The sequence below is a fragment of the Drosophila erecta genome, unplaced genomic scaffold, assembly GCF_003286155.1.
Source record: "Drosophila erecta strain 14021-0224.00,06,07 unplaced genomic scaffold, DereRS2 tig00000092-arrow-pilon, whole genome shotgun sequence".
NCBI classification, from domain to species: domain Eukaryota; kingdom Metazoa; phylum Arthropoda; class Insecta; order Diptera; family Drosophilidae; genus Drosophila; species Drosophila erecta.
The window spans coordinates 2262075-2289760 of NW_020825207.1; the positions used below are offsets into that span (position 1 = coordinate 2262075).

Below are 27686 nucleotides of genomic sequence, written 5' to 3' on the forward strand. Positions count from 1 at the left end.
AAATGCCCCAAGGCTGAAGTTCTAAACTCCATAACTCAACTTATCTTAATCGGATTTTAATGTGGCATACCTCTAAATGTTTCTGTCGCAATTCTCTATAAAACTGCATTCAAATTTTGAAATTTATTTTTTTTTCATTTTTTTGTAATTTTTCTGATGTGGAAATTCATAAACATTAAGAAATGCCCCAAGGTTGAAGTTCTAAACTCCATAACTCAACTTATCTTAATCGGATTTTAATGTGGCATACCTCTAAATGTTTCTGCCGCAATTCCCTATAAAACTGCATTCAAATTTTGAAATTTATTTTTTTTGATTTTTTTTGTAATTTTTCTGATGTGGAAATTCATAAAGATTAAGAAATGCCCCAAGGCTGAAGTTCTAAACTCCATAACTCTACTAATCTTAATCGGATTTTGACGTGGCATACCTCTAAATGTTTCTGCTGCAATTCTCTATAAAACTGCATTCAAATTTTGAAATTTATTTTTTTTTCATTTTTTTGTAATTTTTCTGATGTGGAAATTCATAAACATTAAGAAATGCCCCAAGGCTGAAGTTCTAAACTCCATAACTCAACTAATCTTAATCGGATTTTAATGTGGCATACCTCTAAATGTTTCTGTCGCAATTCTCTATAAAACTGCATTCAAATTTTGAAATTTATTTTTTTTTCATTTTTTTGTAATTTTTCTGATGTGGAAATTCATAAACATTAAGAAATGCCCCAAGGCTGAAGTTCTAAACTCCATAACTCAACTAATCTTAATCGGATTTTGACGTGGCATACCTCTAAATGTTTCTGCCGCAATTCTCTATAAAACTGCATTCAAATTTTAAAATTTAATTTTTTTTAATTTTTTTGTAATTTTTCTGATGTGGAAATTCATAAACATTAAGAAATGCCCCAAGGTTGAAGTTCTAAACTCCATAACTCAACTTATCTTAATCGGATTTTAATGTGGCATACCTCTAAATGTTTCTGCCGCAATTCCCTATAAAACTGCATTCAAATTTTGAAATTTATTTTTTTTGATTTTTTTTGTAATTTTTCTGATGTGGAAATTCATAAAGATTAAGAAATGCCCCAAGGCTGAAGTTCTAAACTCCATAACTCTACTAATCTTAATCGGATTTTGACGTGGCATACCTCTAAATGTTTCTGCTGCAATTCTCTATAAAACTGCATTCAAATTTTGAAATTTATTTTTTTTTCATTTTTTTGTAATTTTTCTGATGTGGAAATTCATAAACATTAAGAAATGCCCCAAGGCTGAAGTTCTAAACTCCATAACTCAACTAATCTTAATCGGATTTTAATGTGGCATACCTCTAAATGTTTCTGTCGCAATTCTCTATAAAACTGCATTCAAATTTTGAAATTTATTTTTTTTTCATTTTTTTGTAATTTTTCTGATGTGGAAATTCATAAACATTAAGAAATGCCCCAAGGCTGAAGTTCTAAACTCCATAACTCAACTAATCTTAATCGGATTTTGACGTGGCATACCTCTAAATGTTTCTGCCGCAATTCTCTATAAAACTGCATTCAAATTTTAAAATTTAATTTTTTTTAATTTTTTTGTAATTTTTCTGATGTGGAAATTCATAAAGATTAAGAAATGCCCCAAGGCTGAAGTTCTAAACTCCATAACTCAACCTATCTTAATCGGATTTTAATGTGGCATACCTCTAAATGTTTCTGCCGCAATTCCCTATAAAACTGCATTCAAATTTTGAAATTTATTTTTTTTGATTTTTTTTGTAATTTTTCTGATGTGGAAATTCATAAAGATTAAGAAATGCCCCAAGGCTGAAGTTCTAAACTCCATAACTCTACTAATCTTAATCGGATTTTGACGTGGCATACCTCTAAATGTTTCTGCTGCAATTCTCTATAAAACTGCATTCAAATTTTGAAATTTATTTTTTTTTCATTTTTTTGTAATTTTTCTGATGTGGAAATTCATAAACATTAAGAAATGCCCCAAGGCTGAAGTTCTAAACTCCATAACTCAACTAATCTTAATCGGATTTTAATGTGGCATACCTCTAAATGTTTCTGTCGCAATTCTCTATAAAACTGCATTCAAATTTTGAAATTTATTTTTTTTTCATTTTTTTGTAATTTTTCTGATGTGGAAATTCATAAACATTAAGAAATGCCCCAAGGCTGAAGTTCTAAACTCCATAACTCAACTAATCTTAATCGGATTTTGACGTGGCATACCTCTAAATGTTTCTGCCGCAATTCTCTATAAAACTGCATTCAAATTTTAAAATTTAATTTTTTTTAATTTTTTTGTAATTTTTCTGATGTGGAAATTCATAAAGATTAAGAAATGCCCCAAGGCTGAAGTTCTAAACTCCATAACTCAACTTATCTTAATCGGATTTTAATGTGGCATACCTCTAAATGTTTCTGCCGCAATTCCCTATAAAACTGCATTCAAATTTTGAAATTTATTTTTTTTGATTTTTTTTGTAATTTTTCTGATGTGGAAATTCATAAAGATTAAGAAATGCCCCAAGGCTGAAGTTCTAAACTCCATAACTCTACTAATCTTAATCGGATTTTGACGTGGCATACCTCTAAATGTTTCTGCTGCAATTCTCTATAAAACTGCATTCAAATTTTGAAATTTATTTTTTTTTCATTTTTTTGTAATTTTTCTGATGTGGAAATTCATAAAGATTAAGAAATGCCCCAAGGCTGAAGTTCTAAACTCCATAACTCAACTAATCTTAATCGGATTTTGACGTGGCATACCTCTAAATGTTTCTGTCGCAATTCTCTATAAAACTGCATTCAAATTTTGAAATTTATTTTTTTTTAATTTTTTTGTAATTTTTCTGATGTGGAAATTCATAAAGATTAAGAAATGCCCCAAGGCTGAAGTTCTAAACTCCATAACTCAACTTATCTTAATCGGATTTTAATGTGGCATACCTCTAAATGTTTCTGTCGCAATTCTCTATAAAACTGCATTCAAATTTTGAAATTTATTTTTTTTTCATTTTTTTGTAATTTTTCTGATGTGGAAATTCATAAACATTAAGAAATGCCCCAAGGCTGAAGTTCTAAACTCCATAACTCAACTAATCTTAATCGGATTTTAATGTGGCATACCTCTAAATGTTTCTGTCGCAATTCTCTATAAAACTGCATTCAAATTTTGAAATTTATTTTTTTTTCATTTTTTTGTAATTTTTCTGATGTGGAAATTCATAAACATTAAGAAATGCCCCAAGGCTGAAGTTCTAAACTCCATAACTCAACTAATCTTAATCGGATTTTGACGTGGCATACCTCTAAATGTTTCTGCCGCAATTCTCTATAAAACTGCATTCAAATTTTAAAATTTAATTTTTTTTAATTTTTTTGTAATTTTTCTGATGTGGAAATTCATAAAGATTAAGAAATGCCCCAAGGCTGAAGTTCTAAACTCCATAACTCAACTTATCTTAATCGGATTTTAATGTGGCATACCTCTAAATGTTTCTGCCGCAATTCCCTATAAAACTGCATTCAAATTTTGAAATTTATTTTTTTTGATTTTTTTTGTAATTTTTCTGATGTGGAAATTCATAAAGATTAAGAAATGCCCCAAGGTTGAAGTTCTAAACTCCATAACTCAACTAATCTTAATCGGATTTTGACGTGGCATACCTCTAAATGTTTCTGTCGCAATTCTCTATAAAACTGCATTCAAATTTTGAAATTTATTTTTTTTTCATTTTTTTGTAATTTTTCTGATGTGGAAATTCATAAACATTAAGAAATGCCCCAAGGCTGAAGTTCTAAACTCCATAACTCAACTAATCTTAATCGGATTTTGACGTGGCATACCTCTAAATGTTTCTGCCGCAATTCTCTATAAAACTGCATTCAAATTTTAAAATTTAATTTTTTTTCATTTTTTTGTAATTTTTCTGATGTGGAAATTCATAAACATTAAGAAATGCCCCAAGGCTGAAGTTCTAAACTCCATAACTCAACTTATCTTAATCGGATTTTAATGTGGCATACCTCTAAATGTTTCTGCCGCAATTCCCTATAAAACTGCATTCAAATTTTGAAATTTATTTTTTTTGATTTTTTTTGTAATTTTTCTGATGTGGAAATTCATAAACATTAAGAAATGCCCCAAGGCTGAAGTTCTAAACTCCATAACTCAACTAATCTTAATCGGATTTTAATGTGGCATACCTCTAAATGTTTCTGTCGCAATTCTCTATAAAACTGCATTCAAATTTTGAAATTTATTTTTTTTTCATTTTTTTGTAATTTTTCTGATGTGGAAATTCATAAACATTAAGAAATGCCCCAAGGCTGAAGTTCTAAACTCCATAACTCAACTAATCTTAATCGGATTTTGACGTGGCATACCTCTAAATGTTTCTGCCGCAATTCTCTATAAAACTGCATTCAAATTTTGAAATTTAATTTTTTTTAATTTTTTTGTAATTTTTCTGATGTGGAAATTCATAAAGATTAAGAAATGCCCCAAGGCTGAAGTTCTAAACTCCATAACTCAACTAATCTTAATCGGATTTTAATGTGGCATACCTCTAAATGTTTCTGCCGCAATTCCCTATAAAACTGCATTCAAATTTTGAAATTTATTTTTTTTGATTTTTTTTGTAATTTTTCTGATGTGGAAATTCATAAAGATTAAGAAATGCCCCAAGGTTGAAGTTCTAAACTCCATAACTCAACTAATCTTAATCGGATTTTGGCGTGGCATACCTCTAAATGTTTCTGTCGCAATTCTCTATAAAACTGCATTCAAATTTTGAAATTTATTTTTTTTTCATTTTTTTGTAATTTTTCTGATGTGGAAATTCATAAACATTAAGAAATGCCCCAAGGCTGAAGTTCTAAACTCCATAACTCAACTAATCTTAATCGGATTTTGACGTGGCATACCTCTAAATGTTTCTGCCGCAATTCTCTATAAAACTGCATTCAAATTTTAAAATTTAATTTTTTTTCATTTTTTTGTAATTTTTCTGATGTGGAAATTCATAAACATTAAGAAATGCCCCAAGGCTGAAGTTCTAAACTCCATAACTCAACTTATCTTAATCGGATTTTAATGTGGCATACCTCTAAATGTTTCTGCCGCAATTCCCTATAAAACTGCATTCAAATTTTGAAATTTATTTTTTTTGATTTTTTTTGTAATTTTTCTGATGTGGAAATTCATAAAGATTAAGAAATGCCCCAAGGCTGAAGTTCTAAACTCCATAACTCAACTTATCTTAATCGGATTTTAATGTGGCATACCTCTAAATGTTTCTGTCGCAATTCTCTATAAAACTGCATTCAAATTTTGAAATTTATTTTTTTTTAATTTTTTTGTAATTTTTCTGATGTGGAAATTCATAAACATTAAGAAATGCCCCAAGGCTGAAGTTCTAAACTCCATAACTCAACTAATCTTAATCGGATTTTAATGTGGCATACCTCTAAATGTTTCTGTCGCAATTCTCTATAAAACTGCATTCAAATTTTGAAATTTATTTTTTTTTCATTTTTTTGTAATTTTTCTGATGTGGAAATTCATAAACATTAAGAAATGCCCCAAGGCTGAAGTTCTAAACTCCATAACTCAACTAATCTTAATCGGATTTTGACGTGGCATACCTCTAAATGTTTCTGCCGCAATTCTCTATAAAACTGCATTCAAATTTTAAAATTTAATTTTTTTTAATTTTTTTGTAATTTTTCTGATGTGGAAATTCATAAAGATTAAGAAATGCCCCAAGGCTGAAGTTCTAAACTCCATAACTCAACTTATCTTAATCGGATTTTAATGTGGCATACCTCTAAATGTTTCTGCCGCAATTCCCTATAAAACTGCATTCAAATTTTGAAATTTATTTTTTTTGATTTTTTTTGTAATTTTTCTGATGTGGAAATTCATAAAGATTAAGAAATGCCCCAAGGTTGAAGTTCTAAACTCCATAACTCAACTAATCTTAATCGGATTTTGGCGTGGCATACCTCTAAATGTTTCTGTCGCAATTCTCTATAAAACTGCATTCAAATTTTGAAATTTATTTTTTTTTCATTTTTTTGTAATTTTTCTGATGTGGAAATTCATAAACATTAAGAAATGCCCCAAGGCTGAAGTTCTAAACTCCATAACTCAACTAATCTTAATCGGATTTTGACGTGGCATACCTCTAAATGTTTCTGCCGCAATTCTCTATAAAACTGCATTCAAATTTTAAAATTTAATTTTTTTTCATTTTTTTGTAATTTTTCTGATGTGGAAATTCATAAACATTAAGAAATGCCCCAAGGCTGAAGTTCTAAACTCCATAACTCAACTTATCTTAATCGGATTTTAATGTGGCATACCTCTAAATGTTTCTGCCGCAATTCCCTATAAAACTGCATTCAAATTTTGAAATTTATTTTTTTTGATTTTTTTTGTAATTTTTCTGATGTGGAAATTCATAAAGATTAAGAAATGCCCCAAGGCTGAAGTTCTAAACTCCATAACTCAACTTATCTTAATCGGATTTTAATGTGGCATACCTCTAAATGTTTCTGTCGCAATTCTCTATAAAACTGCATTCAAATTTTGAAATTTATTTTTTTTTAATTTTTTTGTAATTTTTCTGATGTGGAAATTCATAAACATTAAGAAATGCCCCAAGGCTGAAGTTCTAAACTCCATAACTCAACTAATCTTAATCGGATTTTGACGTGGCATACCTCTAAATGTTTCTGTCGCAATTCTCTATAAAACTGCATTCAAATTTTGAAATTTAATTTTTTTTAATTTTTTTGTAATTTTTCTGATGTGGAAATTCATAAAGATTAAGAAATGCCCCAAGGCTGAAGTTCTAAACTCCATAACTCAACTTATCTTAATCGGATTTTAATGTGGCATACCTCTAAATGTTTCTGCCACAATTCTCTAAAAAACTGCATTCAAATTTGAAAAATTGTATATTAATTTTTTTGTAATAGATTTGCAAAAATCTCTTTTCCACCACCTTTTAAAAAATGTTTAAGTTTTTTTCATTTTCTCAGTTTTCCCCAATTTCTACCGAGATTTCAGAAAACGTGTAAATTTCTCGTTTGCACTTCCACTAGCTGAGTAATGGGTACCTGATAGTCGGGGAACTCGACTGTAGCATTTTATCTTTTTCTTTATAAAAGCGCTTTAACAACTTTAATACATTTGAACTCTTGAATGTTTAATATTTTCAACAGCGTATATTTGCGTATCTGCGAATATTACGCGAAATGTGTTTATCTAGATATTTTAAATGCCAAACAAGTTTTTTATTAATCACTTTGGCCGCTTAAATTGGCCCAATTCGATTGGCGAACGTGGAGGGAGCGGGGCAACACCCTCGAAAATGGGTTCATTGTGCCCCAGTTTTTCACATTTTCACGCATTTTCGCATTTTGACATTTTCCACAGCCTCATCGACGGCGGTGCTGGTGCAACTGACGCCCCTGCTGGGCGCCCTGGTCGGCGTGATTGCCACACTCATTCTGGTGGCCATTTGCGTGGTGATCGTCATCAAATTCCGGAGCAAGCGGGGCGGCAGGCGGCACGGGACGGGCGCGGATGCCACCACCACGGAGGCGGACAAGGGCAGTGCCGAGCCGCTGTCGCGCAACATGGGTAGCCATTCCAGCCTGGAGGACAAAAATCCGGACGTGGTGCCCCAGGAGGCCAACAGCGAGGACGAGTTCCACCAGGAGGAGAAGGCCTTCGACCGATTGAATATGGAATCGCAGCGGATTTTGTACACCCCGCCGACGCGGATTAACACCGCCTCCCCGCCCCCGCCCTCGCTGTCGCCCACTTTTGGCAAGCAGGTGAATACATATGCATTTCCTCTGATTTCTGATTTCGGATTTCGGATTTCCCACATATTGAGCTCATTGTGAATGGCTTACCGCGCCGCGTTGCCTACTTTTAGGCTGTCGATTTAAAAGGGACTTAATTCGTTAAATTGAAAGTGGGTTTAGAGGGCCGTGTGGAATGAACTGAGCATTTAGAGCACTAATTTGAATATTCCTTTGTTTAGAAGTTTTGGTTGCCACATGAAAAAATGATATAGCAACCGCCAATCTCCGTTTTCCCGCCAATTAGCCAAAAGCCGTAAAAAATTAGACAAATTAGTTTCGTTGTTTTCCGCACCAACAACAAGTCCAACTTTTCCCCTGTTTTCACGTCCAGTCCCGTTTTGCTGACAATTTTATCATTGTTTTATAATTTTTTTTCCTTTTCCTGTCCAAAGGTTTGGTGGGGTGGGTGGCATCATATTCTGATGAGCGAATGCCAGTCGTCGTCGCCAGCAAAAGTTCAAAAATGTTTAGCTTTTTGTTTAGGTTGGCTTTTTGCGAGTTTTCGTCCGGCTGAGAGTTCCTAACAAGCTCATTAGAAGTTCTTGGTGTTTGTGCGGGTCAGTTTGGGAACTTTTCGATTAGAAATTGTTTTGTCAGCTCTTGTCATAAATTCAGGTTCGAAAAGGTTGGCTAAAGTCCTCCACAAAGTTTGCGGGTCACAAAAGGAAACTAGTTAGAGCCTGAACAAAAATCAAATTAGTTCACTATTTTGAATTGGAAAAGTAATTACACTTCAGCTTTCGATTATAATTTCGACAAAAAAAAAAACACAATATTAAATTGTGTCCGGTGAATTGAAACTAACTTTACCTTCTATTCCGCAGTACGGTGAACTCTCGCTAACCACGAATCCTGCCTTCAGCCTGTACAACACGCCGCAGCGCGCTCCTGCCGTTCAGCGACCCGTTTACACCGCCCCGCCGCCCCTTCTGTCCACAAGGACGCCCCCGAACATCTACACCCGCATCCCGGGCCGCGGGGGTGGTGGGGGCGGAGCAACGGTCACGGCGGCCGGAGCCGGCGGCTATCACCTGCCGGCGTACGAGACCCGCACCTCGCCCACCTCCCCGTACGGATCCACCACCACCTGCACGATGCCCCTGCTGGGCGGCCAGTCCAATGGCTCGCTGCAGAGCGGCGGAGTGGGCGGAGTGGGCGGATTGGGTGGCCTGGTGGGCGGCGGAGCGTGCAACACGCTGCCCCACCCGGGCAGCCTGCATGTGGGCGGCATTTCGGCGGCCCTGACCAGCTCGGTGACCAGCGGAAACATCACCATCGGAGCGGCACAGTCGCTGCTGACATCGCCGCGCTCCCAGACGGCCACGTACAGCACCACCCTGGGTGGAGTACAGTCGCCACTGCTGATGGGCGGCGGAGGCGGCGGCGGCGGCGGGAACTACGAGACGGTGAGCTCCTGAGAGTTAGCCAAAGAGGACATCAAGTGTCAGATCGTGTGCATTGGGGGGAGCAGCACGTGCACCACCAGCGCCTTGGGCGCCGAGCGCACCACCATCGTCTAAGGATGGATCGGGTGGCACTGACGAACAGTCGCAGAGGTAACTGAATCCCAAAATCTGTATTATAGTAGTTAAGCTGCATTGAAAACTCGACAAGACTTCCACACAAAAGGAGCAGCAGGAGCGGATGGAAACTAGATGTAAGGAATCATAGTTCTAGATGTAGCCTATGTTTACTGGATTTAGCACTGCTTCGACCCGACTAATGTGTAAGTGGAAGCCACAAGGAGAAGCATTTATTTGGTTTACTACTGTACCGTACAATTCAATTCTGTCTTTGTGCGCAAAAATAACATAATTATAACAACTAGAGAGTGGAATACTTCAGTGAACACAATGAGCTATGCTTGTGAAATTATAGAGAAGCTAGTTTAAACTTCAAACTAAGAGATTTACTGAATCGCAACTAGTTAAGCTATAGATGTGTATATATGTAACTTAAATTAGGATCAGGTCAGCTAATACTTAAACTAGTTTACGACTTAGCCACTTAATGTAGCCTAAACTAAATTGAACTTAGTTAGTCACATTGCGAATCTACGAAAAGACTATCCCCCTGATCATATATATGATAAATAACAGAATTTAATGGCATATCTCTATATCGACATAATACATATAGCACAAAACAGCAGCAGCAGCCCACAAGGAATCTGAAATAGGCGCAAAGAATATAAATAAAGGGTATATCGATGCGATACGATGCAATACGATACGATACGATATGGTGTGGAATGAACTGGATTATATAGTACTGTATATGGGCATCGAATCATATTTTGTTAAGTGTGGTATGAAATTTTATAAGCATCTGTTGTCGAGAACTTTATCAAATCTATATAGTACGAATATATAAATGATCTGTATGTATCCATGATTAAACTGCGCGCAAAACAAGTATAAAAACAAAAGTTCAATGTGTCTCCGCCAACCACCTGCCCAAAGAAAAGCCCTTTTCCAATTCAAAGTAGTCGCTCTAAGGTCAAACTCAAAGTTTTCCCATTTACCGATTCTTTCCACGATCACGATCACACCCCTCCCACCATAAGAAAAACCAACATCGAAAGTGCTTCTTCAATGACAAAATCAAATTGAATTGTGAATTGTGACTCGAATTATAAATTGGACAAACGAATACTTAAGAATGAAATTTAATTTAGCAGCTAAGAACTTTCGACTCTACACACATACACATAAAGTTAGGCAATAATATATTTTCTTAATTAACCCTTGTTTTGTAAGCGAATCGAATATTTATTTTCCGAACGAGCATCATTCAGTTTCATTTAGTTCCCTTCAATGTAAAGCAAATGAACACTTAATATTGCAAATGACGAAAAACAAGTGAAAATAAGTGAACAAAAATAAAGAACAAATGTGTATTAAAGCTGCAGTTTTTCTCCTTTTTCAAGGGTCAACTAACTGAAACTCGTTGTTGTATAAAAAGTGGTAAGCCCCGATTTTCTCTACAGTGAACTCCACGGGCGCTCGGACAGCCCGTTTACCCTGATTTATTTGGAAATATTTTTCATAATTTGAGTACAGACAGCCGTAACAAGCCCATTTCACCACGGGACACGAGTCGTGTGCGCATATTTGTCCTTTTGGCAGGACACGCAATACACTTTTCGAATTAATTAACGCTACCCCAGACGCAGCCCCAAAACCACTCAACCACCCAAAAAGGCGCACTCAAACAAAGCAACCACATGTGTCAGTGGCTGTGGAGTGGTGCACGATGGATGGATGGCAGGACGGAGGGTCATGGGTGCTTGTTTGTTTGTCCACATCCTGCGGCGAAACTTGTCACAGACTAATTTCGTGTCTCAGCTCATAAATTGATATTAATGAGCCGCCGCCCCATCCACGAATCATTTTTCGCGTTTGCCTAACGAATATTTAACTTTCGGTTGAACTCAGTGCGAGCTCGGTTTGGTTTGGTTTGCTTCAGTTCGGTTCGTTAGATTCCCTGACAGTTACAAAGTGGCAGTCAAGTAGATGCGTAATTCGAGCAGGACACCAAAGTCCTGCGGCTCCTTCGACAAGAGTTGACATTCAAATGAACATGTGTGCTGCTCTCGGCTGCGGAGGACATGTCCACTCAGCTCCCCAGGGAGAAACTAAGGCACATCGTGTAGCAGCAAATTGAATGAATATTTGGTGTTTGCACGGGAAAACTCGGTCAAATATTGTAAATTCATTAACCCATATGGTACAGCCAAGGTTGCTTTATTTACTAGTATTCACTAGTTGTTAGTGAAATACAGCCCAGCAGGATGATCCGTACAAAAAAAGGATACAAAAATGTTTAATGACCATTCTGAGCTGTTTAGCTAGTAGTTAGTATCTACGAATTCCCCAGATTTGTTTTTTTTAAAGGCTCGAGATCCCGTTCCTTGGTCGCAGCTCTTTTGTGGGTCGTCTTTTTGGCGGTTCCATCTCTGGCTTTATCGCCCTTTTTATTCGGATTTTTACTGGCACGCCCATTTCCCGCAGACTTTTTGGGCACCTTAGGCGGTAAGGGTGCGCCAATGATCTTTCTAGTGCGTTCCAGGACCTCCCTTCGCTGAGCTATCTGATTCTCCAGTCGCACTCGCTCCTCCTCCTCCCGCTGCAGATCCTGCTGACGCAGATGCTCCAAGTGGGCGTGGAATCGTTCGTTTTGCAGCTTTATGCGGTCCTCTGCCGATGTATGCAATTCGCGAATTCGATCTTGCTTAGCAACCAACTCGACCATTAGGGTTTGACATTCGTTGGCATACTTGGCCGTCGCTCGCACCGAGATTTTGGGGCAATTGAGATACAAATGGTAAAAAAAGCTGAAGATAGGATAGTTGTATTTCTCTAGAACCGATAAAAGAATGGTGAATTTGTTCGGAAGCTTACTTGTATGCCACGTTGAGCTGGTCCTGGATACTCTTGAGTTCGTCTAGTTGGGGCCGTGGAAGAGCCAACGCTTGATCTGCCTCCTTCTTAATCGTCAGGGCCAAATTAAAGAGCACAAATGGATCTTGGGGGACCAAGAGGCGGATTTTGAGCAGCCACTTCTTGGCTTGTCGGGTATCACCCTCGTCATACAAAGCTTTGGCCAAGTAGTGCATTACGGCCACGCAGTTTTTGGGCAGAAACTCCTTCAGGCATCGCTCATAGGTCTGTATGGCCAGCCGGTATTGGCCACGTTCTAGCGCTATGTGAGCCGAGTTCAGTATGGCGGGAAGACACTTATTCCCCGACTCGATAATCTGCTTAAAAATGGCAGCTCCAGCTGAGAGGTTTTTGTAACTGCTCAGCACAGCTCCAATGCCATTGGCCGCCCACAGGTTCCTTGGATTGCCATCGAGCACCTGCAAAAGTAATGTAACTATGAAGAAACATTATATAAGTATGTGTCTTACCATCCCAAAGAAGTAAAGGGCCTTCCCTTGCTGTCTACGGGCCGCTCCGAAATTTCCGCCAGCCATCCAGGACTGCAATTTTTTGAGACAAAAATTGCCCATCGCCATGCTGACATAGGTGTCCTTCACATTAGATTGGCTGGCGAGGATCATGTTATAGTTGAAGGTGGCATATTTGTCCAGGCTTAGCCTGTTGAAGCAGTCGCCCATATAGGCTCTAAAGTATTGACGACCCAAGACAATGAGATCAAGCAGTTTAAAAATAGATCATAAATTTCAATTAGGGACCAACCTGGCTGCCAAACTTGAGTTGTCCTCATTCAGGACGTCCTTGAAATACTCAATGGCTTGGGTGAGCTCATTCTTCTGCATCGCCATCACCCCCAATCTCAAATAGCAGTCGTAGTAGGTGGGATAGCTCTTTAAAATGCTCTTGTAGTTCTCCACAGCCAGGTCGAACCTGTGGAGTTCCTCCAGAACTAGACCTCGATTGTAGTGCAATGAGAGCAGATTGGTCGTCTTGTGCTCCCCATTCAGTGTTCTACATTTGGAAAGGGCATCGTCAAGGGTATCGAGTGCCTGCTCTGGCATTTTGGCCATCAGTTGGCTGTTGGCCAGGTTATTGAGCCACTCAATCGGTATGTGATGTCCCTCGCCAGAGTAAATGGAAATTGCCTTCTGGTAGGCATTGACGGCCTGGGCCCAAAGCCGCTTTTGCTCATATGCAAATGCCAGGCTCAACCAGCTATGGAAAGCCTCGCGGCAGGACGCGCTTTCCACCACCTTGACTAGCATCTCAATGGCCTTGTCGATTTGTCCTGGGGACCTTTCCTCAAGATATATGTTGGCCAAAAGTCTCCACACCAAGGGCTCCTCGGGCTCGTGCTTGAGGAACGCTTCCAGACAAGCCTTGGCTCTATTGATTTCGCCTTCATTCAGATACATTTGCGCCATTCCCACGTACGGCAGGACATATCCTTCGGGCGCTACCTTTACTGAAAGCACATAGTATTTCTTAGCCGCTTCGAGTTGCCCTGTTGCATGGTAACTCTTGGCTATCTGCAGGTAGTTCTGCGACTCGATCTGCTTGTTGTCGGTGGACCTGAGGGAATTTCCCGCCAAATCCCGAACCATTTCATGATTCCCTTCCAAGTAGGACAGGCTGGCGAGAATGCTGAGCACATCTGGATTGTGCTTGTTTTGGTCAAAGGCTGCCACCAGCAGTTTTTTCCCCTCCAGATAGGAATCCTCCCCGCGTTGGTTGAGCTTCAGTAGGGCCAAGCCAAGGAACGCGTTTTGACATTGAGCGTTGTACTCCAAAGCTGCTTGAAACGACACACGAGCTTTCTCCAGTTCACCCATCATCCGGAAGCAGTGCCCAATGCCAACCCGTACGTCCACCAATCCTTGGGGCTGCACTATCAGGACGCTCTTGAAGTAGCCCAGAGCTCCAGTATAATCCTGGTGGTTATAGGCCAGACACGCTCGTCCCACCAGAGCCAGTATATTTCTGGGCTGCTTCTGGAGCACGCGGATGAACAGGGCATCGGCGTCCTGGGCTCGACTGGATGAGAGCATCCACAGATAGCCTTTGGTCACCTGAAGGTGCGCATCCTCCTGCTCGCCAAGGCTGTCCAACTGATCGAAGTAGTTTATAGCCATGGCCTGGAAGGCCGTCCGGCATTTGATTCTCCTCAAGGCATGGTTGGTATGGTGGCTTGCCAGCAGGGCATAGGCCTTGGCCAGATCCTTGTCGTAGGACTTATACGGCGTCGTGCATTTGGCTATGCCTTTCTCCAGGGTCCTTTTAAAATCGCCCCTTTTACCAATCGAGTAGAAGTCCAGCTAATGTGAGGCAAAGAAGGTAAAAAGATACTCCTGTCAGTAAGTTAAGAACTGAGTGTCACTGAATACTCACCGCTTCCTGAATGTAAGCGCCCAGCAGCACCATTTTGCACCAGCAATTGATTTGGATTATAAGTAACACTTGGTTCGCAATGTATCTTTTGTCAATGACAAGCTAAGCGGCAAGAAATGGGTTGCTGACATACATAAAGTTGTCACATTTGGCAATGCAAGTGTTGGTTAAGATCACCAGTAAGTTTGAATTCAACCCTACATTAATTGATTTTCCCTACCAAGTAATCGTTCCATAAAATCACGAAACACCAAATACGAGTCATTTGTAAGTTATAAACGAACCAAGTGCTTTCTTCAAGCCCATTCCGCCGTGGTATCAATGCTCTATGAATAGTCTATGCAATGTCAATGCCAGGGTTACAATAAATCACTTCGATGACGTAAATTACAATGATTGCCACCCACTTACGCTTTCAATTCGAGCGTAATTATTTCATGATTCCGCTGCGACTCGCGTTTGTTCAGCGCGATTATCGAAGCTTTTTACCCGCATTTTTTGCTTGTCACCAAAACTGGCCAAAACGCGCGCACTAACAATCGAGCTCTCATTACTGTCTGCCAGTCAGTAAGTCAGTTTGCCCGATTGTCAGATTGCCAGATTGTCAGTCCCACCTCCTCCTATTGGGCCAGTTGTTGTCGCAGTGTAAAAATAAACAGACATTCCGCCGAACAATGGCAATCCATTCGATATGGCTCGCCCGGATTAGCTACCAAGTTCACATCCGCGTGTTGAGGGCAACTTGTTCTTATGCTTGTAGTAAGATCTGGGTCTCGGTGGGTATAAAAGCCCCGGTTCGAGTGGAGAACAGCATCAGTCAACGCACCTACGTTCGTCGCACACCAACCCAAAACAACCATCAACATGAAAGTAAGTGCAGCTGGTCTGGGCATCCAAGGGAGGTCCTTCCCTAGGACCCCACACCTCTTGATCCCGGATAGCCCCATTAATTCAAACTCTGAATTCATTTGCTGCAGTTCCTCGTCTGCTTGGCTCTCTTCATCGCCGCCGCCCAGGCTCATGTGGTGGCGCCCGCTGTGGCCACCTACGCCGCTGCTCCGGCCCTGACCTACGCCGCAGCCGCTCCAGTGGCCACCTACTCGGCCGCCATTCCCCGGGCCTACTCCGCCTACGCCGCCCCCTCCGTCTACGCCGCCCCCTCCGTCTACGCCGCCCCCTCCGTCTATGCCGCCCCCTCCGTCTACTCCTCCTCCTACGTGGCCGCGCCCTCCGTGTACTCCGCCTACGCCGCCCCCGCCGTCGTCTCCACTCTGCTGAAGAAGTAAAGTGCTCAGATCGATCAAATGCCAGCCGTCAACTTTGTCAATGATTTTGATGTATGAAATAAAGCTGTGAATTCACGAAACGAACGTTGTATTTAGGGTAATATATTAACTATGGACACCAGATTCACTCCGCATTCACCCATTAAACACGGATGTCCTTTGAGCTAGTCCTGCTCCTCGGCACTGGCGCACCTGAGAGCTCCAAAGTGTTTAAGGTTAATCGTTGGCATACATATTTTATTTAAACTAGGTGGCTGGCCCAGTTAGCAGCCGGCATGTGGCTCATGTTATGGCATCCGGCCGCCCGTTAATGCTATGCAAATGAATTGCGAGTAGGCTAGGATTGTGCCATGTTCAGGCACGTGGCTAAAACACACACACACAGGACCAATAGAAGGACCTGAGTCTGAGCGCGGCAGCTAATTTATTGATTGCTCCGTAATGCACTTAGGCGCTGAAGGAATCCTTATTTTGGCAGGATTAAATGCTCCCGTTCTCGATACACTTCCGGCAGACGATTATGCAGAACAACAAAAGTTTTCCCCGCTACATTTCCGGGGAAAAAGTTTAGCTCTAGCCCAAATCACTTAGAGCCCAGTCGGAAAACAAGTGTTGGCATGTCGAAAAATCAGAAGCCTTTTGCTCTCCCTGTGTTTTTGGGGGTGTGGAAAAGTTTGGAAAGTTTTTGGCACAAGAGCAACAGGCAGCAGTCAAAAGTTGCGAAATCTAGATACCAATTCATCTGCCGACTGTGTAACAAAGTCCTTGACTTTCAGCTGAAACTTCTAAATAATTAACCAGCAATTTACAACGTTTGGCCCGGTAAATATTTAATTAACCATTTGCCAATGACATTTTGAAAAATGTACAAATACAGCATCTGCGCCCTGTGAGTGCTATCTCTCAGCGATTGACTTGGCAAATAAATTATTTAGGAGTCTACAGACAAATTAGGATTTGTTTTGCGTGTCGAGGGGAACGGAAGGGTATTCTGCATAAATAATCCATGGCAGGTATTGTCGGCAATTAAGTGACCAGGGTAAACGATTATTTGTACAACTGTTATGGAAAACAAACAAGCAAATTGCCTGGCATCACACGGACATGAAAGACGACGACGAATTTAATCCAGGATCTTTTGTGCATTGGCACTTCAGACGTCAGGCCCTTGATTGTCTCAGTGTTTTCCTTTTTTTCCGCATTTTATTTTAGACAAGGACGTGACAACACTGGCACAAGTCGCCATTGTCAGTGGCATTTCCAGCACAAGGAACAAAGGGAAACCAGAATCGCTTCCCCGACCAGATTCTCCCATTTTCCTGCCACTTGAGACGCAGCCAAATGCCCCAGGACGTGTTTGATATGCACTCCATCCTGGCATGGGCTTAATTACAATGGCAAGGACAACAATACACCATATTTCGAGCCCACGAAATCTATGGCAAACAACTGTCCTGCCGATGCTGAAGAGGGAAATGAATACCGGATGATATGTACTTTCCAAAAGCGGCTTTCCTTCTCGTTCGATTCGATTGCATCTGAAGCGTCGAAGTAGAAGAGCATCTTCAAACTATAAATAATGCCATGGCAGCACAAGTTGCTTCCAACTATTGTTACCAACAAAAGCGATGAATACAGCATTAATTTGTTCATACTTTAAAACATTACTTACCCCTCAAAGTTCTTGTAAATTTGAAATTGATAACTCTTGCCTATTGTTGGCCCAGCCTTAAATATGCAATGCATTATAAATATGCTGTTGCTACTTCAACTCCGCAGTCTTCTGCTCAAATGAGCCTAAATTTCGTGATGAAGTGCCTGTAATGAAAACTCCCGCCTCTCCGCCCAGCTTTGCGTTTAAATTAATAAAACATTTAGCCAGCTTGAGCACACGCACACTTTCCTGCGCAAACAAACTAAAATTAACTAAAAATGTTGAGAGTGGCTGAGAGCTGCAGCAGAAACATTAAGCAAACAGCCGAAAAGTATGCTTCAACTTTGGGCATTACATAAATTCAACACACACACACCCACACCCACGCACACGCACACAAAACCCACTACAAGTAAAGGCAACAAAAGCACATTATGGCTTAGATAGCGCGGCAAGGGGGAGGGGAAGTCCGGAAAAGAAGCTAACAAACAACCATAACATTTATCACGAACACTTAAGTAGACGCAAAAGGGGGAAAATGCAGGAAAACCCGGGAAAGTCAGGGCAAACTGGCGCGCTGGTGGGCGGTTTGTTAAATCAATTTGATAAACTGTCAATAATGAGAAATAATTTAATGCGCAGCCTCCCAGTCAACCGGATGGAGTGGAGCTCGGAAAACAGATTTCCCCCGACCCATCGTCGTCATAAGCAATTATGATGAACTTGAGCTGGATTTTCCCTGCTTCCCAACAGATTTTCCCCCTTCGCTCCGCTTACTGTGTTCGCTATTAGCACTTGCTGAAGCTAAGACAAATTTTTGGTTACTTGGACAAGCGAAAGCCGAGATTTATCAAAGATATCACCGAGATGGACCAGTCAACAATAACGCAAAGTGTCAACAGAAGACAACAAAGCCGGGAAACTGGTATGGGAACTGGATACAGCAGGAGAGCAGATGAAAATGCCAAGGAAAAACAGGCGGCGTAACCATGGCAAGAACGATAGCAGCAGCACCGGGGAAAAAGGATGCCCAACAAGGGGATGGCCAATAACAACATATTTTGCATACCGCAGTTGAGTGTGGTGTTGTGCTTGCAAAGGGTTTATATTACTACAAATTTGTAGTTTGGTTTGGAAAGCAATAGAAAAATGTACAAAAATGCGGTGCTCTTGAAGAATTTAAGGATGTTCTGCTAAGATCGCAGCTTCTAACACATTCCTTTTTCTCAGTGCATTTCGTAGGCAGCCCTACGATTTTGGGGGCGGCGCATGGGGCAATACAGCAGCAGGGGGCCCAGGAATCCTCTGGCGACACTGGCGATGTCTGTGCGTGCGTGGCCCGAATCCTTTTGTGCGGGCTGTTGGAAACGACCTTCATAAAACAAACACGCCGATAATGAGTGAACAGTGGTGGGTTGCCCTGCAAGGAGCGGATCCTGCCCCTGTGTCCGGAACCACATTTGGTGCCAGGCCACGGATTGGAGCAAGCACCTCGACCGTGACTACGGCTCCCAGTTCAACGGATTCCCGGGCTTCCTTTGTGAGTGCAACTAACTGGGCGATAATCGGCATTTGATTTGGTGCCGGCGAAAACTTTTCTTAAGAGTTTACCTCTATCCTCGGCCCGCTTTTCCCCCACATTTTCCGCATTTTCTCTCCCATTTGCGACAGCTGATTGTGAAGCCAACTCCAGTTTGGCTTTGGCCTGAGTTATGTGATAAAGGCTTTGCCGAGGCCTCCGGCAATCGAATTCGGCCTGGCGAAATTTTAAGCCCGAGAATTCCGGAACAGGCAGCCTTTGCCTTTGAACGGTAATGATGTGTGCCCCCGTAAATGGGTTACGGATAATTGTTGCGGTTTTCGTTTTTCGGCTTTCTGTTTTCTGTTCGGGGCTTAAATGAGCACGGCTTACCGAAAAGGACCTCTGAACTTTGGACCGTTAAGGCTGGAATTTCATGCAATTTCACTTTTCAAATAAGTTTTCTGACTGGCAGTTGTGATGGGTATTAACTGGCCTACTATGTGGGAAACACTCATCAGGAAATGTGATTTGAAGAGTTCCAAAGTTTGTTTTACCTTTGCCTTTTTGGCCTTTGCTCAGCTTTAATCTAATAATGTTTCAGCATTTTCGAGATTCCTTTTAGACATTACCTTTGTTGAACTCTTTTTCTCTGTGCCCGAAACAGCATTAAGCCAGTTAAGGAGCGGAAGTCATGTTGGCTCCGGCCTGCCACGCCCACCGCTTTCCACCCACCTGCTAAATTTGCATAAAAGATGCTTTTCACTTTTCCAGCCAAAGAAATGAAAACTCGGGCTGCAAATATCTCAGGATGGCTGGCTCCGCTTTTTGTTGCCTGGTTCGGTTGCCTGGCAGCCGAGGGAAATAAAATATTTTTTGGCAAAGGAGAGCTAAACGGCAAGGAGCGCAGAGGGAGTTACGCGAATGGAAAAGGGAAATAGCAACACATGGAATTTTGCCGTTTTTGTAGGGTTTTCATTTTTTGTTTCCCTGTTGTCGTGTGGAATTAACTTAGCGGAAACGGAAATGGGAAATGGAAAATGGAAATGAAAGCTGCTGCACAGAGGCATATGGGCAGTGTCAAGGCCCAAGAATGATGGCCGACAGCTGTTGTCCTGCTGTCCTTCTATCCTTTGTCCTTTGTCCTTTGATATGAGTTTCCTTGCATTTCCCGGCTAATCATCCACGGATAGCAGGACGCTTTGCTGCCGCTCGGCTGGCTCTTGGTTTCTTCCCGAATGGGGCCTCAAGATTTGCCAGTAATTGCAGCAGTAAATGAGGAGCGCTGGCCGGGAAAATGAGTTTTCATTTGGAAATACAGCTAGTTTTTATTGTATCCCTCACTTAAGCAGCTGAGCACCAGCCAAGTCAAGGTGGCCACCACCATCATCAGATTGTTATGAGCTTGTTCTTCCTGGGACACTAAACGGGAATCACTTATCACTTATGTAGCTCGGTTTTTAGAGTTTATGTCCGTACCTCCTGGCGCTGTAAAGTTCTCACTGCCGGCCATTGTCTATAAAATCTTTACTGTTCCGTTGAATAGTTATTCCAGCACTGGCTCCCATTCTCTTTATTTCACTGTTCCAGCTCAACTGGGTACTCCGAAACAGCTGTTTTGCTATCTTTATCCAGGCATTTATGTGGCTTTATCGCTAAGTGAATTGGCCATAGCAGCCCAGACAGCAACTTGGTCAGTTTGGCCTGTCATGAATATGCAATTCCACTCAAGCCATGTTGATACCCTGCAAGTGATTAGTTCTGATATTTCAATTTGAGGCGCACATATTTTTGCATTTGACTTGCGGACTTGCAAGCCGTATCTCAATTTCACTTTCAATTGCATGTGGCGATACAATTTCATTGAGTCATCTATTTATAGGGGCTCTTACCTCACTCGCCTGGCCCCGCCCACTTCGCTCCCGCCCCCAATTCGGCAATTGTTACTGTTATTGAAGGCGTTGCTGTTTATCATTTGCCGCATTGCATGACTTCAGCTAGTATATCAATATCTGGGAACTCGGATACTCGGATACTCCGATACCCGAAGCCCATTCCAAATATTTGGCTGCCATCGACACGTCGAACTAAGGAAAACGGGCAGAGCGCCTCATAAAAGCCAAACTTGCATTTATGGCCAAAACAAACAAATATTATCGAGAAAATTATTGCCGGCGCCCAAACAAAATGGAAAGCGTATGAAATGTTGTTTGTTTCGCTGCACACTCGTGACTTTTTAAGGGTTACAAGGCGACAGGTTTTAGGACAAGTCAACTGCATTTCTTGCCTTGAATTCCCATGCAATCGATGTTGGCCAAAAAAGGTCGCCCGCCGCATGAAATTCGCATCTGTGCCATTCCCCATATGCTTTTTGGCGTTCCGTTGACCTGACAGCAATATCCGCCGGATGTGACATTTGGTTTCCTGTTGCGGTGAATATCTGTACTTGTATATATGGGAGTTCTGGCGGATGGTATAACTATTAGTACACAAAACTCAGGTATAGGTAAATGCAGGCAATGTAGACGAATGAAATTCAGTGAAAGATGTTGATCGCTTTTATAAGCACTCTGCCTAAAACCCATTTAACCCATTTATATGCAAAAGTATAGCAAGTCGTGTAGTATGTTATTACACATTAGATGGAAATGTGTGTCACTCCTTTCAGCGAGAGAACAGGTTGTCAAAGGCTCATTTCACTTATTATTAGCAATTTCGTAATTGTAATTCAGGAATCTCATCCCTTGGGAATTCGTCCTCTTCAGCTCGCCAACAAGCTCTTGGGGCAAAATAAAACGAAGCATTTCACGATGCAGAAGTCATGTCAAAGGAGGGCAGAAGTGGGTTTCCAAGCGATGTAAGGAAAGCCACATAAATGTTTTCTTTCTGCAGCTCCTTCAGCGTCCTTTTCCTTTTCCTTTTCAATGAATGATGAATGCTGGATATCTCTCAGTCTTCGTTCCTGAGTTTTCTTTGAGTGTGTGTGTTTGGGAGTCGTAATGAAATTAAATATTTAAGCTCGCAATGCCTGAATGGACGGGAGGGGGAAATGGAAATGCGTGGAAAAGAGTGGAAAAGCGGAAAAGTACTGCAAAAAGGACACAAAGCACATACATAACTTTGTGCCTTATGTTTCACAACATGCTGTGGTTTTGGCCCAACTGAATTGCATGACTGGGGATTAGGATTTGGATTAGGGATGCGCAGCACTTCAGACTCTCCAAATGCAACTGCAACATTTGCAGCTGCCACTGCCGGATTAAGCCAACTACTGCGGCATTACGAAACGGTGCCAACGTCATCATAATCAACTTTATCCTGGACTTTTCCCCATCCTTTTTTCTCCACTTTTCCAAGTCCCTCGGAACGTGCTGACACCTCGCCAAAGTTGCCAACCGTCCTCTGCCGATTATTTGCTGTCAAATCAGAATTTATTTTGGCAATGCATTCGATTTGGCCATTTTCACTAGACCATGCCAAGGTGTTCTGGTCTAAAGCACGTCTGGCAAACGTCAGTTGAAACGGGGAGAAAAGTTACTCTTTGGGAACTTAAAAGTGTTTTATTGGAGCTATATAAGTTTTTTAGAGCTTAGTTTAACAAGTATAAGAGCTTAGAGATCTATCGTTTGGGAACAATTTCATCTTTATTGTATCTCAATTGATTTTTATTACCCATATGATTTTATTCCAGCCAGTTGGGAGTAAGCATTTGCAAATGGAATGCTAATCCAATGAACCTTAAATTCTCTGAAATTACACGATGCCCAGTGCTACTGGACATTTATAGCCAACGCATTCAAGCGGCAATGCAACAATTTTTAATTACCATTTAGGCGCTCCAACGAGCATTACAGAAAGGCGAAAAAATAAAATAGATAGGAGAAATTGCTGGCAGCATTTTGGACTCGACTTTTTGCGCATTTCTTCCTTTTGCCAAGCGTTTAACAGAAATGAAAAAGCAAAAAATCGAAATCGAAAAAAGGCAAATACGGCGAAAAAGGACGACGAACAAACGCCAGCAAACGCCAGGGAAATTAAGTCAATGTCCTGCGGGTTCAGTTGCGTTTTGGATAAATGTAATTAACCTTCAGGATCGCCAGCATTGAGTTGGGTAGCCCAACTTAAACAGCGGAGACAGCTGGAGAAAGTGGATAGCAGATGCGAAAAGCCAGATTATTTGGTGTAAATGATGGGTTAATGTAGCTGCAGCATATTCGTGATGGAAAAGATTTACTCGCTGCTCGGAGACATTCATCACCTTAAATAGACCACGAACCACATCATTAGGACAGTCGCCTTGCAAATTAATTACAATCGAAGCGTGAAAAGGGGGGGAAGTTTGGGTGGAAAATCGGTTGGGTGGCACGGCACACACCGGATATCAATGGAGGGCAAACCTAGTGCCAAGAAACGCCGAAATTCGCAGGCAAAGTTCCCTGCGCTTCTGGCCAACAATGGAGCCCTGCTGTAATTACCTTCTCACACACAAACAGTGGAACACGGATAAAGACTTTCGCATACACACATAATTAACTCGATAATGAGGACAAAACCCGTAGCCACACGTACAGTCAAAGCCAGAAAACCCGTGCCCCAAGCCCAAGCCCAACTCCCTATCAACCCCATCCCAATCCAATCCGCAATCCCCAATCCCGCCCAAGTTGTCGCAAATGTATGTAATGGCGTGTCACAGTTGTTGTTCCTGCGGTTGGCCAGGGGCATCAGGGGGTTAAGGGGCGGTGCACAGGAGGGTTAAGCATGGGGGGAACCCCCATACCAACTATAAGGTTTTGTTTGCCACGATAATGACTTCCGCTTCGACAGAGCCGGGGATGACAGAACCGGAATTTGTAATTGCTCCTAAGCGTTTGCATTCTCGATCTCAATTTCCAGCGCCTGCCTTTGATTTTGCCAGCCCAAAGGAAAAACTACCCCATTTTTCCCCATTTTTTCCCACTTTTCCCACAAATCCAGGAATGTGCTTGTGTGCTCCTCGCTTCAAATTTATACGCATTTGACCCGAATGTCGTTGTGCCCAAGGAAAAGTCGTGCGAATGCGAAAAAAGGTGTGAAAAACTATGCAGGAAAATTGCAGCACATAAGATGGGTTGGCTTGGTTGGGGAAACTACAAAGTGTTTGCTATGCTAATTCCTGAGGGGGGAAATTATATTTAGTAGTTGCAGCAATTGACGAAAACTGCAGAAATTGGCAAATTAGAACATTTCTGATTCATTTGAATGTGAACAACAGGTGCGTAACTATAAAGGTTGGAAGTTTAAATTCCTGAAATATTTTAAAGATATTTTGGCCGAAGTTTAACACAAGCGTTTCAACCATTTAATTTCACTTAGTTTCTTTCTACTCGAAATCATAAATAATAAGCACCATCCTTTGGGAGAGCCAGGAATATTTCATGATTAAGGGCAATTGAATTACACATTTGCATAGCCCAGTTAATTCCTCTGGAGATGGCCAAGATACAGAATGGCAGACAGAGTGGAAACCCCTAACATTTATCGCAGTTTACATTCCAATTGCCATTTGCCAGTGGTGGCCAAAATGGGGTGGCATACACCACCCATTTGATTGCGGTAAAATGCTAATTAACGGAGCAATGCTCCAGTTTGGGGAAAAACTTTAACCCACTGACAAATGACTAGCAGTCTGGGCTGCGGCAGGCGGTCAGGGGTTAAGGCGGGCCAGAGTCGCCTTTTCTTTAAAGTTTTCAACCAACTCTTTAACGTGGCCTAAATATTAATGGGCGCATTACGTATACGCCACCGCTGCTGGCCGCGATCCAAGCTGACCTGCCCAGGGAATCGCCGGTCTTAAATTCATATCAAAATATATATATTAAGTATTCTGTTGCACTGGATTTGGGGGCCGCTTTGCTTTAATATTTATAGCAAAGTCCCTGGAGGACGAAATGGTCTTTGTGCGCGTTCCTCTATTTGTGAAATTTAAGCACGGAAAGGTTCGCATATTAAATGCCACTCGGTCTGAGCAGCGAGTTATCAGTCCGTCTGCCTTTGGGGAACTGGTTGTTTGGCTCCTTGGCTCTAAACTTGTTGGTTCCACTGGGGGATTCGGTTCTGTTTGGTAATTTGTGGAGTGCAGCTCCGCGTGGAAGGAACCAAACTGTGGGTTGGGCGATTTCAATTGGCTGCGGATGGATTTAATAAAAGGTTGTTGTGGGGGGCATCCTTCTCAAAAAAACCCGGCAGTTAACTGTGCTGGAGCTAAAATGCTCGGGGAGCAATACAAGACCTCGCTGGCCAGTTAAATTAGGTAGTAGCATAAATAAGTTCAAAACTGTGCACACAGCGCTTTTGAAATAATCATAAAGCAAGGCATTACTTTCGATTATGAAACCCCCTTGAAAGTACGTTATATATTCCTCACTTTTCAATGTTTATTTTATGGTTAGTTCAAATTGCCATTGCCAAAGTCCTTCGCTGCAAATTAATTACATCCTTTGCCAGGTTCTCTCCGTCCTTGTCGCACTCCCCTTGTGTGTGTGTGTGTGTGCGGCTGTGTGTGTGTGCTAGCACTCGATAAAGGCATTGATCACGCAGCCATCTATATAGCTCATCCGCCCCGTAAGCCCGCCCGCTTTTGCATTTGGCTCGATTGCAATTACGTCGCGTGGAAAGTGTGGTGGGAGGGGGTTGGTGGGAAGGGGCTTGCATATTTCATAGTAGCTACGCATAAGTGACACTTGTCAAAACACATTTTCCACACCTCCCACCCGCTTTTCCTTTTGGCCAGAGGCAAAAAAGCATATTTCAAGTGCGGCACTTCATGTGCGTCAAACAGAATGTCGGAGCGGAACAGCATGTGCATGTGCGAGGGAGAGAGGAGAGCAGTGCACACTCACACACATACACATGCACACGTACACACATACACACGGACACACACACACAAGGCGAAGCGAACAGTGAACAGAACTGAAAAAGTGCTCAAGTCGAAAGCCCTCGAGTTGTTTTGCAACATTTGAACACGTCAAGTTTTTTAAGGTCAACATGTCGCTGGCAGGCAGGCCAGACATTAGACATCAGACATGGCTAACACGCCGCGAGTGCTGAAGGGGGTGGGGCAGGGGCAGGGGGCGGCAAAAGGGTTTACGCAAAGGTGGCGAACGGGAAATATCGGTTGGTCCAACGTCCGGGACGTCATTTGCATCCCCAGCGATTGTCAAAGGACCAGACCTTTTTCCATTTCCATCTTGGAGTCCTTTGGCTCAAAGTCGCTCACAAAGTTGCTAACTTGGTTTAAGTAAAGTGATCCCAAATCACTCACTAAACATTTACATTATTGCTTGCGTGAGGTCAGAAGTGAATTCAATTTTATTGAACATTTGGGTAATTTGTTTCTTTTCATACTTATTAAAATGAATACTCATTTCTTGGTATGAACTCACTTCTGAGAGGCCAGCCATCTTTGCTGCTTGGCCAAAAGAAAAGCGCTCCAAATCCCACATAAGAACTGCTTCCTTCATTGATATCCCCAAAGTCCACCTACACTTTTCGGTCCAAGAAACCGTAGGAAAACGCCACCCAGCCCCTCCGACCCAACGTTTATTGTTACTTAGCTTTGGGCCAGATCCAAGGCTGGTCCTCAGCTCTTCGGATGCCTTGTTTACCCTTTGGATGTTCACGGCTTTATATGCGAAGACGTATGTGGAAACACATACGGGTGTGGTGCGGTGCGGTGTGTGGGTTTCGGTCTTGTTGGAAAACACTTTTTCACAAAATTTTCTCAAAAAGAATGTTAGACAAACCGCTTTGTTGGCAACAATTTGGGTTAAAACTTAAGTGTTTTGCTTCGAGTTGAGCACAGCCACTCCCCGCTGCCACAGCCCCTTAAATTCTTTGGCATTGCAGTGCTTTTGGCCCGGCTTGAAATGAAACCCACAAGAAAGGGCGAGCGAGAAGGGCAACTAGGAAAAACCAACAAAGTCGAGGGAAACGTGGAAATGTTCTTCTTGTGCTTTTCCCTTTCATGCATTCCAAGCCAAGAAGCAGAGTCTAAGGACGCCACAAGGAGGAGCTAAATTGTCCTTTTAACTTCTTGCGCAGCTGCTGCTGCTCCATATAAATTTCGTTAAAATTCAGCACTGCACTTTCGCTTTTTCCCCAAAACCGACCCAGCAGACAATGAGCAGAAAGTATCTCGACGAGCACCCAAAGAGGCTTCCTCATTAGACCAACTAAAGAAAATTAACAGTCATTACGCAAATGAAAAGTGCAGCGATGCAGTTGGGATTGCTGACGTTAAGCGATCTACCCCATCAATTCGAATTTACCAATATGAATATAATGTGTGTTTCGAATAAATAAAAAGCAGCAATTTGTGGTGCTTAAATGGTTCTGTGAAACTCGAGCCGATGCGTTGCATTGGGCTAATTTGATTGAAAGTTTTCGGATCAAGTTTGTGTGGGGAGTCTTACATTTGCCGCACATTTGAGGCCACATCAAAGGAAAAGTTGATGCAAATATATGCCCCGGA

The 27686-nt window shown here is 41.7% G+C and overlaps 4 protein-coding genes across 4 annotated transcripts in view; 2 read left to right on the forward strand and 2 right to left on the reverse strand.

The window, feature by feature from the left end:
• Positions 1-10071, forward strand: part of LOC6547935 — a 49625-nt gene extending 39554 nt beyond the window's left edge. Inside the window, exons 13-14 of the mRNA XM_001976324.3 lie at positions 7449-7852; positions 8710-10071. Coding sequence (XP_001976360.3) covers positions 7449-7852; positions 8710-9303 — 998 coding nt within the window. The 3' untranslated portion in view covers positions 9304-10071. The remainder of the gene's footprint in view (positions 1-7448; positions 7853-8709) is intronic.
• A 1664-nt stretch (positions 10072-11735) lies between these two features.
• Positions 11736-14748, reverse strand: LOC6547934 (RNA polymerase-associated protein CTR9 homolog). The gene is given in 6 exon segments (XM_001976323.3): positions 11736-11770; positions 11773-12221; positions 12289-12746; positions 12798-13014; positions 13090-14642; positions 14716-14748. Coding segments are annotated over 6 exon segments (2745 nt in total).
• Positions 14749-15495: 747 nt separating this feature from the next.
• Positions 15496-16081, forward strand: LOC113564290 (cuticle protein 16.5). Its single transcript, XM_026980529.1, has 2 exons — positions 15496-15585; positions 15693-16081. The coding sequence occupies exons 1-2, from the start codon at positions 15580-15582 to the stop codon at positions 15999-16001; spliced, it is 315 nt and encodes a 104-aa protein (XP_026836330.1). The 5' UTR covers positions 15496-15579; the 3' UTR covers positions 16002-16081.
• A 4014-nt stretch (positions 16082-20095) lies between these two features.
• On the reverse strand, positions 20096-20792 carry LOC26526120. Its single transcript, XM_015157260.2, has 3 exons — positions 20654-20792; positions 20519-20596; positions 20096-20459 (listed from the first exon to the last, which is right to left on the reverse strand). The coding sequence occupies exons 1-3, from the start codon at positions 20685-20687 to the stop codon at positions 20350-20352; spliced, it is 222 nt and encodes a 73-aa protein (XP_015012746.1). The 5' UTR covers positions 20688-20792; the 3' UTR covers positions 20096-20349.
• Positions 20793-27686: the final 6894 nt, after the last annotated feature.

Coding starts and splice junctions, on each gene's coding strand:
- LOC26526120 (XM_015157260.2), bottom strand. CDS start 20,687: ATGGCCGGCAGTGAGAACTTTACAGCGCCAGGAG. Junction 20,597..20,653: donor GAACTTTACAGCGCCAGGAG/GTACGGACATAA, acceptor ATTCCCGTTTAG/TGTCCCAGGAAGAACAAGCT. Junction 20,460..20,518: donor GCTGGTGCTCAGCTGCTTAA/GTGAGGGATACA, acceptor TTTCCCGGCCAG/CGCTCCTCATTTACTGCTGC.